The following is a 17,590-nucleotide window of genomic DNA, read 5'->3' as shown; positions in this document are numbered from 1 at the left end:
ACAACAAGGATAATCCGAAGTGCCACCCTCATAATATTGGAAAATCTCGTAATATTTTGAGATCAAAATATTAGAGTTCATAACTAGGATAATGTTATTCGATCAAAAATAGTATCTCTAAAGTGCCACCCCCATAATATAAAAAAATTTCGTAATATTTTGAGGTCAAAATGTCGGGGAATCTCACGATATGAAGTGTGGTCCAAAATCAAATATTTCAAATTTTCGGCCCCTTACCACTCTCACTCTTGCCCACCCGAAACGATCCCTCCCTCTCCTTGCCAGGCTGTCGATCTCCCTCTTCATGTCGCCCTCTCTTTCCTCTCCTTATTGGTCATCAGTGTCTTTTTCTCTATTAGCCATTGGTCTCTCTTTCATTGTTGGCCGTCTCTTCCATCCCTATCTTGGGACTGTGCTGAAACGACCCTCTCCCTGCCAGTCGATGATCTCTCTCTGCCTGTCGATTGTCGTTTATCTCACTCTCGGCCGCACTGAAACGACCATTTCCCTCTCTCTCCATTGCAACAGCTTCCTCGCCTCCTCCATTGCAACATATTTCATTATATCTTAAGAAGTCTGATCTTCAATCCGAGCATATTTTCATGATGTAAATGGCCCAGATATACAAGAAAACAAGTTTTTTAGTTTTACTAGTAATGATTTTCGGCATACATCCATGATATATATGTGCAATTTGGGTTTTTCGAAAGTTTAACTGTGATTTATGGAGTATCTTTGTGATTTATTTTTTGATACTCGGCATACATCCATGATTTATATATATATGTAGCGCGAAAGGATCTGAAGTTACCATCTTCTTTATTGTGGATTTCAATAGTGTATTGAAGTTACTATCCTCTTTGTTGTGGATTTTAGTAGTGATTCGATATAGTTGCCTAGCTTTTATTTGCTAAAATGACTAGCAAAATGAATGATCAGAACCTCATCTTTTACCCATGCACATATATGCATCTATGTATCATCTTTTTGATACGTAAGTTATTTCTTTCTATCTGATTATTTATTCTCTGACAATATCTTTTGGGTTACTGGGTGAGAAATGAATAGAAGTGTTGAAATTATATAATCCATGTCTTAGTTTTCAATTGACCCTTAGTTCCAACATTAATGCCGGCTTTCCCCATGATCTCTAATAAACGCCATTGAAGCATCACTTAGCCATAAGGTTATCTGGAGCTCATCTCCAGAATTCTCGAGGCCTCAAAACAATTCTGAGTTCTTTAATTTATTGACATTCTATTGTTTATTCGTCCATAGAATTTTGTTAAACATCTAAACATGACCTTAATTTTGTCTCTTCAAATATGTTGGAAGATGGCAGTTGTGAGGTTTTGATGGTATTTTAATTTGACTCTCTGATCCTCCACTTAGTGGTTAGTTGTGGTTAATGTGTATTTAGCCTATACCCTTGGTTTATTGTTGTTTTGGTTTGTGTCTTAGCTAGGTAGTTAGGTTTGTTCCTTTAGTTCTATCACCGGTGAGTTTCTCCGTTCAGTTGCGCCTCTCGAGGAAATATATGGTGTCTTTGTCTTTCTCTTATTTCTCATCAAATAATAATAATAAAAAAAAGATAATTTGGTACTATATTTGATTAATTATTTTGTATTGACAAGTCTGAGTGCGAATAGCATCATCCAAAAAGAAAAAAAATGCAACCAGAACCACTGAAGAAAAAGATACAACTCACAAGAAGAAGACGCAATTAAACCAACCATGCACCAACCACATGCCTGCCAAAACTAGATACATAGCTAGCCCCTAGCCAGATCGCGCATCGCTTCTTCCCTTGTTTGATCTGATGCATGTCCGAATAAACAACTACTATGTGTATATATATACGTGGCACAATAGAGAGAGAGATACATAACTTACATACATATTATATATATATATAGCAGTTAATGGGCAATAACGATGGAGTGGTGGTGGATGCGGGCCGAAGCAGGCGGTTAATTAAATGGGAGTCTGGGGGTCGAGGCGGTTGATGAGGTAGAGGGCGTTGCTGGTAACTTTGGCGACATTGGTGATCTTGCGCTTCACATCAGACCCCACCACCTTCTTGCCTCCTGCTGGCTCTGGCTCTGGCTCCACCTCCCGGAAGCCATCGAGGCAGGTGTCCTCGTTGGTCAAGGCGGCGCTCACCCACGTCTCCGCGTTGCTCATCTGCCACCGGAACTCCGCTCCCCCGCCCCTGTGCAGGTGCTTCAGCTCCGACAGCGTCTTCCTCAACTGATCCACCGAGTCCCCCACCTGCTCCACGCAGTCCCTCAGCGCCGCCTGCTCCCTCTTCTTCTTGCCGCCGCTGCTCACGATGAGGCTGCCCAAGTAGGCCGACACTTTCTGGGCCCGGGCCAGGCTCACCTTCACGGCCGCCTGGGCTAGCTGCCTGGGGCTGTTGACCGCTCCCTTGTACGACGACAGCGTTCGGAGGCAGATGCCGGGGTAGCTGGCGTGCACGCACGACGACCGCACCAGGTTATCATTCTTATTGGAGGACCTGGATTCCTTTCCGACGGCGGCGAAGATGAGATGAGAGAGGAAGAGGAGTAGGAGGAGGAGGATGCAAGGAGGAGGAAGGCGATGATGAGTGGCCATCGTCTGTCTGTCTGGCTGCTGGCTGTTCCCAATTGTTGTTTGAGTTGCAGAGAGAGAGAGAGAGAGAGCAGTGGGAAAACCAAAGTCTGGTTATTTAATAGGTGTGTAATAGTTAGCAGTGGCCTGACTCTCACTGGCCATTCACATCACGGGCAATGGGTGGGCGCAACGCAAGCAATGTGTTATCGGGTGGGCGGGTAGTGGCTACGGGTGTTTTATTCTTTTCTTTTTCTTTTTCTTTTTCTTTTTCTTTTTTTTTGGGGGATCAGAATCCCAGGCTTTCATATGGTCCTTCAACTTGAACATAATCACCAACTTGCCCTTCAATTGTTAAAACTTTAAAAAGGGGCGAGTGGTAGAAATTAAAGCTAGGCATTTTATATATTAGGAGCTAATTGAAGTTTTATATATTAGGAGCTAATTGAAGTGCATAATGATTGGAACTAAGCTAGTTTGGAGGAATTGAGGTGTTTTATTTTAATCAAAGCTCGCATGATGATGATGAATGAAATGAAGGCACGGCAGCAGCAGCCAGCAAAGGAGGATTTAGTCTGCTGGCAGCTAGCAGGGGCTGGGGCTGATGGCAAATTGATCCAAAAACGAGGGCCGTGGGTGGGTGGGAAATCATCAAAGTAAATGCACCGCCGAATCGATCGATGCTACTGGCAGGTGGGACCCACTCCCCTTGTTAATCCATAACTCCCTACTGTTCCTCCGTCCCTAGATAGGTTGCTAGAAAAAAACTAACTGCACATACATATATATATATATATAGTAAGTTAAGTTAGTCCCCGTTACAGCATCACTACTGTGTACCATTAATTCATCCTCATACGAGCCCAATGGACGTGGATTGGAGGTTGGATTGAACTGTTGTGTTGGCCAAATTGTCGCTAATTCAGTGTACTAATGGTATGGTATAGTGACAATTGAACTAAATTATTCCATTGTTAGTGCTAGTGAAAATGACATCCTCTTACATATAAGCAAAACAAGCACAATCACATCCTATAATTAGATGCCCATGTTTTTATTTAGTTATGTGAGCGAGCTTACTTAAAAAGGATGGGAAACAAATATGAGGAATGTATTTTGGGGGGTGGCCGGGGGGAATAGCGTCGGTAGGTGGGAAATGTTATTGTGAACAGTGGCTTTCATTGAATGAGGGTACAAGAGTGGGCCCCGAGCTCTATCCCCCTCCCGTCTCCATGTATCTCTTTTATGATCAGCCAGCCAGCTAGCAACTGCATGCACATACACATATGCACATGCACTTCCTCTCTCAAGTCTCAACACATGAATTATTGAAGGAAATTATAAGCACACAAAGCACGATGTGATTCCAAAGCCTATAAGCTTCCTTAGTTCATGCATATCTATATCTATTGTGTGTGTGTATATATATATATATATATGCATTCGCATCCACACAACTGACAAACACACAAACAGAAGTCCATCCGATTCCTAAACAGTATGTTTGCCATTCTCTTTTTTGGTATCAAAAGATGATATTTTTTTTATAATATTCTTTGTCTTAATATATATATTATATTTTTTATGTCATATTAATATAAATAAATAAATAATATATAAACATTATTTAAAATATCATAAGTAAATATTCAAATAATATTGTAATATCAGAAAAAGCAGCTTACAGGGCTGGGCTGGGCAGGGCATGGCATGTGATGTGCTCCCAACAGTAGTACTGCTGCAGTGCAGAGGCAGCTGCCATGCCCCCACCATTTCTGACAGTCACATGAGTGGTGTATGTATTCATTCACTCACTATTATTATTAATTCAGTACTATCTGGTTACATGGTCTCTTTCTTTTATACAGTAAACCAAATGATCAAAATTCCTCCCGTAATGTAAAATGCAAAATTTTAGTGAAAGTTGGACTTGGATTGGCCCAAAATTGCTTTTAAAATGAAATGGGCATCATCAGATGGGATGAGTTCAGATTTTCCTTAACTGGGCCGACCCAGTGAAGGCCTCAGAAAGGACCTTTTTATTTGGGCTGATATTTTCTTAGTAGTATAATGTATACCCCCTAGTCCGACCGACCCTACCACTATATCTTATTATTAGGAATTATGTTAGATGTACAACTATTTTGTACATCTTAGTCTACATAAGGGGGTATTATGATCAAAATATCTTACACCTCACATGTCTCTATGCGTCTTATAAGGGATCTTTTTGTCATTAGTATACTTTTATATAATCCAAAATATACATAAAAGTGTACCAATAATATTTTTTTATTATTAATAATACACATATATAGTGGGTCCAATCCACCATAACAGAGAAGGCATAGGGATAAAAGATAATCTAATTGCTTCATCTTCTTTATCCATTGCCTGCCTGTTAAATGCTAATGCCAAAAATGTGTTTATATATTATTAGTATTTAAAAAGCATAGAATATTTGTAAAGTGGGTCCAATCCATAACAAATTTAATCTCCCCAAGATGGCTTACATACCTTGTGTAATTTTATAATAATAGAATCCTCGAGAAAATATTTTTTAGAAGATATTTTAAATAATTCTTATTTTTCTCTTATCTTATATGTCTAAGAATTAAGGATCAAAATTAATAAGAATACTATCATTAAGATTAAGAGATACCTACGTTCAAATTTATTATTATTAGTATAATGTTCTTATTGCATCCAAACACTTTTTAATTATGTTTAGTATTTATGAAATATAATATAATAATAAATAAATTTGTGTCAAAACACTATGTTTAATTTTGGTTCAGTTCTTATTTTTAAAACTCAAAAAAAAAGTTACAAAATGACATGACATGCAAGTTTAATCTTATTTTCTGAAAAAATAAATTAATTAATTAATTAAAAAAAACTCAATCTGAATGAAAAACCAAAAATCAATCGTACGGTTACATTGACCCTGTTTGTTGCAACTTAAAAATTATAACTTCTAGTTTCTAGTTTCAAAAAAGTTAGGATGTAGTGTTTGTTTTAATTTATAGAATTATAACTTATACCTTCTACTAGCTTTTAGGAGGGGTAGAAGTTGGCTTTTTCAAAGTTGGGATATCCCAACTTTTACAACTTCTGCTTAAATAATTACATTTTTATGACAATTTTGTCCTTATTTTTAACAAAGAATTACTCTCTTGTCTACGCAATCATGGATTTTTTTTTCCACCGCCATTTCCATTTTCAAATCTCTTCCCCTCTCTCTATACTTTAATTAATTTTTTTATAACACTTGAAACTTATACATATACACTAATTAATTTTTAAATTATTATTCTATAACTACTAAGGGTATTATGGACAATTATACAAAAATAAGTTATTTTATAACTTATGATATCAAACACCACAACTATTTAACTACAATTTCAAAGAAGATGCAGCAAACAGGTTCACAACTTATTTTAAGTTTTAAAAACTATAATTTAAGAAGGTATAAATTATAATTTAAGAAGGTATAAACTATAATTTCTTTAATTAAACTGTAAATTGGGTCATTGGTTACATTACAGGTATGCGAAGGGGGGCCCAACCCAAGTGACTTTGCCCCTGATATAAAATCATTGAAGCACTGGAATCCCTGAGTCTGATGATAAAGAATCAAGTCTGATTTGCAGCGAGAAGAGAATAGAAGAGTTGAGTTCGGGGAAGCGGCAGACGTCGAATCCGAGTCAGAGAAGCCGAATCAAGCAAGCCACTGAAAAAGGGTCAAAGATCACCCAGCTTCTAACTAAGTCTATTTTAATAAAATAATCTCTCTTTCCAGGATTTTCGATTCCTTCAATTTCAATATTTCGTTTGATGTTATCTTTTCCTTGAGGTTGATACTACTTTTACTGGAAGAATATGATTATCTTTTGAGAAACATTTCTTAATTCTTACCCTAATGAACCGGGCCCGTTGCTGTCCTCTACTCAGTTGATCTCTTAACATTTCTTATTTGCTCAACCTCCTAAATGCTTCTGGTTCTGGTTCCTCTTCTGTTCAAAATGTTGGTGATTCCAAAAGTTCAACTAAATTATTCGTCTTGCCTGAAACCTCAACTCAATCATGTGCAAATTTTACGTTTTCCTGTATGTTCTGGTTTCATACAGAATACAGTACCGTTTTCTATACGTATCTTACAAGAAACATGAAGTGAACGAAATTATCGGTTGGTTAGTTGGTTGGTTGATGAAACAGTTTTAAAAATCAACCCTTGCGCCTCTTCAAGTTTGTGGATGTAAGCCGGTACACAGTTAGATGAACAGAGGACTACTTGCGCCACCAACACTTGCGTCAGAATATCAGAAGCTTTCTCATGTAGTGGATAGACTTTTTATTTTTATTTTTCAAGGTTTTTATTTATTTATTTCTTTTTCTGAAACCAGAGATACTTGGACTTGCACAAGGTCTATGCATCTAATAAACCAACAATTCCCTCTTATAGTGCAAAACTCATGCCTTAGGTCTCCCAGTTTTGCTTTGTCTGAACTACTACACCGCAAACTTGGAGTGATCATATGCTTCTTAAAATGTGTTTTATTGTTTGATTTGTACTGAAATGTTGGCATACTCCTTCACCTGTTGACTAGTTGTCATGAAAAATGACATTCAACAGGTAGAAAGACAATGCTTGGAAATGGAGTTGTTGGAATCCTATCTGAGACTACTAACAAATGGGAACGGAGGGCACCTCTTACTCCTTCTCACTGTGCTCGATTGCTACATGGTGGCAAGGGTAAAACTGGAGTAGCCCGCATTATTGTGCAGCCATCAACAAAACGTATCCATCATGATTCTCTCTATGAGGATGTTGGGTGTGAGATATCAGATGACTTGTCAGAATGTGGTCTTATATTAGGTATCAAGCAACCAAAGGTGCGCATTTTTTTCTCGTTAATTTTCTTTTCTTAACCATATCTTTATGCTCCAAGGTTGAAACATCCTTTGGTTTCTGGGCAGTTGGAGATGATTCTTCCCGATAGAGCCTTCGCCTTTTTTTCCCATACCCACAAGGCACAGAAAGAAAACATGCCGCTACTAGATAGGGTATGTTCATCTTTAGTTCATATTGGCAGTCACTGTAATTTAGTTATCATTGACATCTTCACCCGTGTGTTTAGATCTTAGCTGAAAGGGCATCATTGTTTGATTATGAGCTTATTGTTGGTGACGACGGGAAAAGGCTGCTTGCATTTGGCAAATTTGCTGGTAGGGCAGGACTGATTGATTTCTTACGTGGACTGGGACAACGTATGCACAATTGCCCTTGACCCTCTCGGATATTCTGGACATTTAGATGTTTAACTTGCTGTGAATTTAGCTCTAATTCTATTTCTATTGTTTTTATTTTGTTGCTGATTTGTTGTTGGGAATTTTTTCTCACATTTTCATTAGAACATGTTTTTTTAGTTGAAAATAACGTATTGGACAGATAGGCGCAGTATATTATTTTTCTTCATGAGAGTTCTGGGGGAAAAAAAACCTGGAAAATACTGTAAAGCGCTCAGGAGATGAAGACATTGAGGCATTTTTCTGCTAGAACTCGCAATCTAAAATAAAGGGTGGAAATGTTATTCCAGTAAAGAGCTTAATACAGTGCATTATTCCATAATACTGAAAATAGTAATCCTGGGAGTTCATTGGTTTTATGGTGCCAATTATCAAAGATTTATAGTTAACCTTTTACTTTCAATTCCAGGATATCTTAATCTGGGATACCCAAGTCAAAGATTTCTAGTTGACCTTTTACTTTCAATTCCAGGATATCTTAATCTGGGATACTCAACGCCATTCCTCTCACTGGGTGCATCTTACATGTATCCTTCCTTGGCTGCTGCAAAGGCTGCAGTCATTTCTGTGGGTGAAGAGATTGCAACTTTTGGACTTCCACCCGGAATCTGTCCTCTAGTGTTTGTATTCACTGGTTCAGGAAATGGTATTGTATCATTAAAGAATCTATTTGATGATGTAATGCTTTCTTTTTTCCTTTTTGTTTTTCACTTTTGACAATTACATGAATGTGATTATCATCAAGCTGTATAGATTAGCTCGGGTACTTCTGTGCTCTGTTTGAATGTAAAACCTTCAACTGTCAGTAATATTCTTTTTGTTTTCATTTTTCTAACCTAGGAATGTCCAATGCTAAACAAAAAGCAGATCCATCCACTTATATACTCCTCACATCAAGTCCTTGTTTTTGTTTCTTTTGTTGAATTACTTTCTATTGTTTTCTGCAGTTTCTCTTGGGGCCCAAGAAATATTCAAGCTTCTTCCTCACACGTTTGTAGATCCAAGCAGACTTCCGGAGTTATTTGGGATGGTAACATTGTGTTTTACTTTCCTTAAATGCCATATTTTACTTCTTTTTTTTGTTGTTGACATATTTAGTTCATTTACATGTAGGCAATTCTATCTTTCAGTTATAATTGCAGCTTTTCTTGTTTACATTGTGTTTTCTTTTTTTCTTTTTGTCCTGAGATTAGTTTTGAGAAATGTATCTCTTTTGCCTCCACTTGTATTTTTATTTAAATATGGGAGAGGAAATATATCCAACTTCTAAGAGGTTTGAAGGAGGTGGGTCTAGTAATTTGCCTTAGAAGTTTTAACTTTTTAGCTACATGACATGGTATTTGTAATCAAAATTCAGGAAGAGGATCAGTCTTGAGCATGGAATCTGGTGAAGTTTCTGTAGTATCAGTGAGTTGAAATGGGGAATTTGGATGTTCTTGTCAATAAGCTGCAAAATTTCCTTTATGCATTCTCCAAATGGGCTAGCCCAGGCTTTCAAACGCTTGCAAATTTCTTTGACAAAATGCAAGATCAAGGTGGTTGTCATCGCTTCTAAAACTAGCAATTCTTACAGTGAAATTTAAAATTTCATCTAATTCTGGACTCATTGATATTTATAACCAAGAGAAAGCTGTAATTATCAACTTAGAAACATGCGATGAGTCAAACCTCTGGCGTATCTTATTTTTTTATAGATATCTTAATGGAACTTGAGCAAACCTTCTTGGTTGCTATGTAAGCCTAACCCCTGTATGGTTTAGGAACAACTGTAAGAGAAAATAGATAAAGCTTAGAGAGAGAAGGTCAAGATCACTCTGTTAACTTGGAGATTGCTTTAAGCTTTAGAGGATCTTGTTAAAAAATGAGGGGAGGAGAGGAATATATAGCCATCCACCTCCTTAACCAATGGCCAAAATCTAATCTAGCCAACAGCTGATACAAGAATTCCAGAACATTGCCTCCATGGGCATGGCGCAGTGGTAAAGCACAAGGAGGATAATAGGAGCATCGGAAGTTTGAATCCTTGCGGCGTCTTGGAAGGCAGAATTATTGTTGAAATGCAGCATTAGTTGGAAGGCAGCATAAGCCTGGAAGACAAGTCGCCTATGTGGAGACAAGGTCATGGTGTGCCCTGTCGCCCCACTAGGAGTCCTGTCCGCACAATGTAAAGGTGGGGTCCATAGGGAGGATAGTCGTTTTCCGAAAGTCTACTCTAAGTGTATAGGCTGTGACCGTATTCGAATTTACCCAGAGGGCGAATCAATGGGGAAGGCCGCTCTCCCCAGGATTATTAGGGCGAAGGTTGGACACCTGGGTCATAAAAAAAGAAAAAGAATTCCTGAACATTCTTCTAAAATATCCAAGATATTTCATAATACACAAGGACCATCTAGAACCTTCGTACATAACAAGACCAAGTATGACCTATTTTCTCAGTAGATTACAGAACTTCCAAATGTTTATGAGAGGCAGATACAGATGCCATATTCTCATCGTGCTTGTGAGGCGTTCAGCTTCTGCAATTTTAGAGCATGACACTTAGATGCTTGGGTGTCAAAATTTTTGTATTTCAGTCCCTAATAGATGTGTTCAGAATTTAGCATTCTATGGATGCATGAGTTGCATCAAAAACTTGTTGGGGCTTCTGCATTTTCCTGGTACTGTCAAAGCCTGTAGAAATACAGAAGATTATTTTGGCAGTAACTGCAAAAACTCTGTTATCCCGAGGAATAACCTTGCAATGATTTGTGTTATCATGTTTCTTTTCTATTTTCTTTTGGGGAATTTCAATTAACCAGCCCCCCATGGCATCTGATTTTCATTTCTGTTTTATTTATTGAGTGGATAGTTAGATGTGTGCTCCTTTTAATTGTCACTCTTTTTGAGCTCAACAAGGAAATTGACTTCTGGTACAGCTTCTTCTATATTTAATTTAACCAATTCTTATTTTGTTTTGTTTGTTTTTTCCCTTATTCTTTTAGCCTGTCAATTCTCAATCTGCAAGGACATCAAAGAGGGTCTTCCAAGTATATGGTTGTGTGGTGACTTGTCAAGACATGGTTGAACCTAAAGCTGGTACAAAATCATTTAGCAAAGTATGTGAACTTATTTTTGTATGCTATCCACGACCTTTTTCTGCTTAATTAAATTGGTACCATCACATTCATCATGTAATAGATGATTTTTTAACTTATTAATGTCAAGAAGCAACTAGGTTATTTGTCCTTGTATATGCTTGACAGAATGTTAAAATTGAGGCAGCAGCAATAATGAAAACCCAATTAGTGCAAAAAAAGTATTATGGACAATGACATGGGAATCAGTGCAACTACTACGAACAAATTAACAATTGGGTACAGTCCATGTAATTTATAATGATGCAGTAATAATAATGAAGATTGCTGAGATTATTCCTTTGTGGTTTGAGTACATAAGAGGGGTAATAAGGTTCATCTACACCCCAGGTCTGTATGATATAGGTGGGAGGACATCACCAATGAATTCATATCTTTTGTAAACATTGGTGTTACTATGAGTGAGGTGGCTCCTTCCCACATCGTTTTTTCAAATGTTTTCCTTGTCGTATCCAGTTGTAACTCTTCCAAGGTGGGGAGAGGTTTCCCCAGATGCCATAGAGTTGATGCATTGGGGAATTTGAAATGTGGAGAGGCCACAAGGAATTGATATGAAAGTTCTATGTGGATCCTTCTTTGTGTTCATCTTCCCTTCTAAAAGTGAAGCTAATCATGTCATATAATATGATTGAATACTCGAAAAATATGATGAAGTTGGGAAAATGGAGTATTTTGATGGGTTCCATAAATAATTCGAGCTTGGGAGATGTGTGGAGTACGCTTTTGGATATTATTGCCTTGTATATGGATTCTTGATTCATCATCATCAACTATACCTTATCCTAACCAAATTAGGGTTAGTGGTATGACATTCATAATGTCAATTGACTTCCAAAAGTTGCATTGACATTACAAATCCATGCAAAAGAACAATGTGGCAAAATTTTGTGTTTTTTGAGCTAGATGCCCTTCTTGACATGACCCGCTAGTGAGAGAATGATGAGATAAAGTTCCAACACTGTCTACGGAAAAATGTCATGAGATGGCAGTGAAACCAACCCGTACAGCATGGAAACACAACTACTATGGATTCTTGATTTGTTTTCCCAAAATTAGTGAAAGTTGTGGAGACTTTGTGGATATGGATGATTCACAGTAAAAAGGGAGCATCACAGGTGGGCTGGAATCAGAGTGATATGTCATAACGATCCTATTCCATCTTCACTTAAAGTTAAAAAATGCTTTGTTCATTTTTGAGCTTCCGATTTGGGTAAAAGGAGATGCCATTTGTACTAAGAATTTGTCATATTTTTACAATGTTTCAGCTAGAGAATGATATACTAGATGAATGGTTGAATGTAAGTATTTTGCATGTATTTCATATGGATAGATAGTATTTTGCATGTATTTCATATAAATAGATTCATAAAAGCAGCTGAAATGAATAGTAGTTTGTAGGGTTACGGGCTTGGAATACATGACATGACTAGGAGGGGGCTTTCTGTTCCCATAAAAACTGGGCAGGAGACTTATTACTCTGTTTAAATGTGATTGGAAAAAGAGAGTTTAAAAAGCTTCAATACTTGGTCAATTATGGCATAGGTGCATGGGAAAGGTAGAGAGCACTCTGTCTTTATGAAGATCAAAATGATTTCATGGAATGTTGCCGGTTTTAGTAATGCTAGCAAGAGATTGTAGTTATTGATTGTTTCATAAGAAAATGGAAAGGGAGCTTCATATACCTCGAAAGAAATGAAATTATAGAAGGTTCCGTACAGGTAGCAAGAAGTATTTGGGTTGGCCACTTGGCTGCAGTATACTAATAGTCATGTTGCTGCCGCCCCTTGATTGCATTGCAGTGTACCAAGTTACCAACAATGCATTCTAAAAAGTTTTACTTGATTAGTTGCAGAATAGGAGAATAGGTTTCATCAAAAAAAAAAAATGTAGATTTTTTTAATAATGTGATAAAAAAATTAATGATAATATTTGTATGACAAGAACTTACATGTAATAAAACAAGAGAATAAGTAGTACACAATTTTCCCTTGTACTTTATATCTTTAATCCATTTTACATTTTCACAAAATTTCTAACATAAACAAAGATTTTTTTTGTTATCATATATATTTTTTTATCTTGAAATAGAAACATAGATGATTCTTCTTAGATTTGCCTCTTAGTGTTGAAACAAGTCATTGTTTTGGAATGTATTGTCGTGGTCCACTAAGTCTTTTAGTGAAAAGATTGGAATTTTGGTTTTCCAATGATATTTCATGCGGTCTTCTTAGGAATATAAATATTTCAGTTGCTTCTCTAACATGATATGGAAATTTGTTCCTTGATCTCAATTATTAAAAGAAAATTCTATTAAAAGTGTTTACATTCTAATAAATCTATCCCCCTCATATCACATTCTGTAACACGTGGTGTAATACACCACAGGCCTCACTCAAAAGTACTAGTTAAATATGACTTATGGGTTCCTAGGACCAAGTAGTATACCCAAGACCTCCCTAGTAGACTATCAATGTGGGATTGGGTCATGAAAAACTCTCCTTCTTTAACTCCTGGCATTCTTGCCAAGCTAGATTTCCCATATGTCAATATGGTCTAAGTCAGTTTCAAGCACATTTCGTAACTTACACCCATGTAGTAGTGGTTATAGGTTGGCTTTGATGTTGCTTATAATGCACCATGGCTTCTCACTTGAAAGTGCTTATTGAAGGTGACTTGTGGGCTCGTAGGACTGGTATATCCAAGACCTCTCTAGTAGACTATTGATGTGGGATTGGGTCATATGACATGTGGAGTTAGGTTCCCATTCCAAATCTTCTTCTCCTTTCCTTTTCACATTCTGAAATTATCTGTGTTTAGGTAACATATACATGGACAAATGATGATATCAAAGTTGACCATATCTTTAGCAGCTAGGGTTTGTTCACATTATGGTAAAAACTCCACCATACATGCTTTTTGTCATCTTGATATATCTTATTAATTCCTTTCTTCACCAAGATACATGCTGTTGTAGGGGATTGTCGTAAACTCTCTCTAAGTTTGTAAAAACAATTAGTCTACTCTTTTTGTGCAGAAGAGGACAAATGAGGATGCTCCTTCTCTATGATATAATGTAACTGCGTCTTGATTCTTATTACAAATGCTTTTCAAATGAGGATAATCCAATCTGCTTCTCTAATACTATTTTTTCAAGTCATAATCTATCCTTTTGGTCTCTCCCATAGTACCAAAGTATGACTCATAGCTTAGAATACCTTCAATATGCAGATGGCATATGGATCTCATTGTCAATAATCATGTATTAGTCTTGCCTTATCAACAGTACCTATGAATTGATGTGTGTATATATAAATATTTGCGCGCACACACACACACATTAATATTAGTCTTACTTACAGTTTTAACGAGATTCTGTTAAGACTCAATAAATTGGGTGCAAGTTCAACCTATGATTTGCTTTTATCTGTTCCAGGCTGACTACTATGCACATCCAGAGCACTACAACCCCATTTTCCATGAAAAGATAGCTCCATATGCATCTGTGATAGGTAATTGAAAATTATGTTGTTGAATAATATTTAGTCTCGCTATCTGAATTGTTATTTATTTCTACCATTTATGTGAGACAAAACTAAGTTTAGTCTATATTTGAATTGGAGATATGAATTAATTGTAAGCAATATCTACAAGTTTTGGAGTCACCATTGCACTTTGATGGCACAACATTTTGTATATGATTATCGATCCAAAAAACATCATGATATCTATGGAATTTGACATATACAAGCACATTTAATTACTTGACCCATGAAAAAAGTCATCACCATTATCATCATCACAATCCTTAATCTCACTAGGTGGTTTGGCTACATGATTCTAGCTTTTCTTCATTGGGAATTACGCTTAGAAATAGTAGAAATTTATTTTTGATGTCAAACTCCTCAAAATCATTGTTGTATCATGTTTTAGCTTAAATTTGTCATGTTCTAGTCTTTTCAATAATTTACTTTTCATAATTCTATTAGACGCAATACTTGGCACATCAAAGAATAATTTAATTTTTTTTCCCTTTTTGATAGAAAATATTGTGTAAAGATGATATTTCAATATCCTACGATTACAATTATAAAAATTTGAAAAACCATACATAACTATGAAACTTTATTTCAAATCTAGAATTACACATTGTCATGAACCTAGGGTTCATAACAGGTTTAAGAAGTAATTGGGGAGGGATTGAATTGGGGAAGAAGTCATAATTGAAATAGAACTGATAACAGAATGATTGGAGAAGGAAATGGAGCAGAAATGGGGGAAAGAAATCAGTAGAAAGGGAGAGAGTAATAGAGAGAAACGGAAGGGAGATTTAGAGAGAAATGTAGAGAGGAAAATCAGAGATTCAATTATCAATTTTCAGCATGCCTTCTCCCATGGAATGGGATGAATACATATAGGTGCTGCTTGGCGTGGGTGTGGATGTAGCAGATCATCCCCCCCTCCAGCAGTTACAACAAACTATTTTGTCCTTTTCCTAAGGCCTCACATGTGGCCTCTCTAATTCTAACAGAATTGATAGCTGGAATATAGGTGCAACAATTAAAGTAAAAGAAATACAGCATAGCTATTCTAATTAACTCTTGGGTTGTGACACACATTTAATAGTAATTTTGATTTTTTCACTAATTATTGTTTTTTTAACTTGATTATGGGATTAAATGCCAATACTGTAAGCAACTGAAAAGGTTGTTAGCTTTATTGTGGTATGCTTTTGGATGTTACTTAAGACAATTTTGAAATGAGATAGAAAGTGAAACAATTTTCCAATTGATTCTACATGTATTTTCTAAAAATGAGGGAAAAGCTCTTTTCAATTTTGCCATGTTATATGATCTTATTATAAGAGGTAATACCGACTTTCAATAATAGAGGGAACAATTCATCATATATACAAGTGGCTTGTTGACTCCCCAAACAAACTTCTTTCTTTCTTTATTTTTATTTATTGCTAGGTTATAGAGACGTCTTTCTTACAATTCAAAAAGATTGCTTGTCTTGTAAGAATTGTAAAGTCACATTAGGAGAGTGCCTAACCACTCAATATAGACTTATTGTTCTTGACTTTCATATCAAATAATGGAGAAGGAAGGATGACAATAAGCAAAGCACAAAAATCAAATGGTGAGATTTAAAAGGCAAAAGGCAAGTTATTTCAAGAAAAAAAGTGTTTGACAAAATAATTTTGATAAAGGTGAAGCACCAAACGGTGCCGTTCTTCTTAAGCGAATTGGTAAGCCACGTGTGGCAACCGCAGGTTACCATTTGGCCCTGTTGGATGGTAACACGTGGAACCATTCTCCCTGCCTTGATTGCGTCCGATTATCCTCTCAGCCCGATTGCTTTCCCTGCCTCTTCTCGATTCTGTTGGAATAATCAATCGTGATGCACGATTGAATCTCAGCCTTCTGTGCATACTTTATGAGGAGCAATCTCAGCCTTCGATCGTTGCATTTATTTGCTCCTCGGGATGTGAACCAGCAGACGAAAAGTAGAGAGCAAAAAGGGGGATTAGGGTTTCATTGTGCGCTTGTCTCTTGGCCGAGGGATCGAGAGGGTTCCCTCTTTGTGAGGGTTCTGTGTAATTCTTTTCGTCTCCATTTTTATCCTCTGTATATGCTCTTTGTTCACTAGCTTGATAGGTTAACCTGTGATCTTGGTTTTGTGGTCATTGGGTCTGTTTTTGTTCGCAAGCTAGTGATGTACAGAGAGCCTTGTATGATGTTGTGAATCGGTGTAATCCTTCCCTTCATAGTGCAGTGAGCTCTTCTCGCCTGAGCTCAACGTGGACGTATCCCATTTTGGGTGAACCACGGTAAAAATTTCGGCCCCCTTTGCGTTATTTATTTTCTGTTGTTTATGCTTCTGTTATGTGAATCTCTTATATGTTTTCCATGATTGAGTTGAGAGTCTTTTAATCATTTTTCAGTTCTATCGGAAGTTTATATTTTTCTGGGATTTGTTTTGTGAGCCTTTATTGTGCGTCTATCGCCCAACAAATTTTATTGTGGAAGGTGTGACAAATGTATTTGGAATAATATGGATACTACAATTTGAAACATAGAAAAACAAAAGACTGTTCTCGGAGAGTCAAAAGAAAAAACTGCAAACTAAAAGGAGTAATGGCTGTCGAGTAAGGAGATAAAAGAAAAATTCAAGACCAAGAAAACTTGCTACAATTCTTGGCATATATACCATAAATGAGGAGAAATTTGGAAATGTTTACAACAACAACAACATATCCAGCCTTTATCCCACTAAATTTGGAAATGTTTATTTTAGCCAAAAAAGAAATAAAAAAAGGTTGCCAATAAAGCAAGGTCAAAGGCTTTGGGAAAAAACAGAGATTTAGCCTAGTGTACAAAAGATGAATATCAAAATATACTGATAAATGAGCGGGCGATCAATGTTACATGAAAGGAGTATTTCTTCAAGCTATTCAATGAATGTGAAAAAACAAATATTATGTTGGGACATCTTAGTAATTCTAAAAAGGATATGAATTGTATGTTTTCTAGACATATTTGTTTGAACGA

At 36.6% G+C, this 17,590-nt stretch overlaps 2 protein-coding genes across 5 annotated transcripts in view; one reads left to right on the top strand and one right to left on the bottom strand.

Moving 5' to 3' along the window:
- LOC127805779 (alpha-aminoadipic semialdehyde synthase) overlaps nucleotides 1-17,590 on the top strand; it is an 86,642-nt gene that overhangs the window by 39,525 nt on the left and 29,527 nt on the right. The window contains exons 1-8 of one of the 4 annotated variants that reach the window (XM_052342549.1): nucleotides 6,209-6,338; nucleotides 7,232-7,491; nucleotides 7,576-7,662; nucleotides 7,737-7,866; nucleotides 8,378-8,551; nucleotides 8,853-8,935; nucleotides 10,887-11,000; nucleotides 14,473-14,548. In XM_052342549.1, coding sequence (XP_052198509.1) covers nucleotides 7,243-7,491; nucleotides 7,576-7,662; nucleotides 7,737-7,866; nucleotides 8,378-8,551; nucleotides 8,853-8,935; nucleotides 10,887-11,000; nucleotides 14,473-14,548 — 913 coding nt within the window. In that variant the 5' untranslated portion in view covers nucleotides 6,209-6,338; nucleotides 7,232-7,242. Of the gene's footprint in view, nucleotides 1-6,208; nucleotides 6,339-6,439; nucleotides 6,934-7,231; nucleotides 7,492-7,575; nucleotides 7,663-7,736; nucleotides 7,867-8,377; nucleotides 8,552-8,852; nucleotides 8,936-10,886; nucleotides 11,001-14,472; nucleotides 14,549-17,590 lie in introns of those variants that run through there. The other 3 variants (XM_052342548.1, XM_052342551.1, XM_052342552.1) reach the window with 3 other exon arrangements.
- Nucleotides 1,687-2,808, bottom strand: LOC127805787 (pectinesterase inhibitor 3). The gene has a single exon (XM_052342564.1). The coding sequence runs from the start codon at nucleotides 2,614-2,616 to the stop codon at nucleotides 1,975-1,977; it is 642 nt and encodes a 213-aa protein (XP_052198524.1). The 5' UTR covers nucleotides 2,617-2,808; the 3' UTR covers nucleotides 1,687-1,974.

This window comes from Diospyros lotus, chromosome 7, assembly GCF_014633365.1.
Source record: "Diospyros lotus cultivar Yz01 chromosome 7, ASM1463336v1, whole genome shotgun sequence".
Taxonomy (NCBI): Eukaryota; Viridiplantae; Streptophyta; class Magnoliopsida; order Ericales; family Ebenaceae; genus Diospyros; species Diospyros lotus.
This window is presented reverse-complemented; position numbering and strand designations above follow the sequence as displayed.

Excerpts from the sequence above, each read along its gene's own strand:
- LOC127805787 (XM_052342564.1), bottom strand. The coding sequence starts at position 2,616 with ATGGCCACTCATCATCGCCTTCCTCCTCCTTGCATCCTCCTCCTCCTA.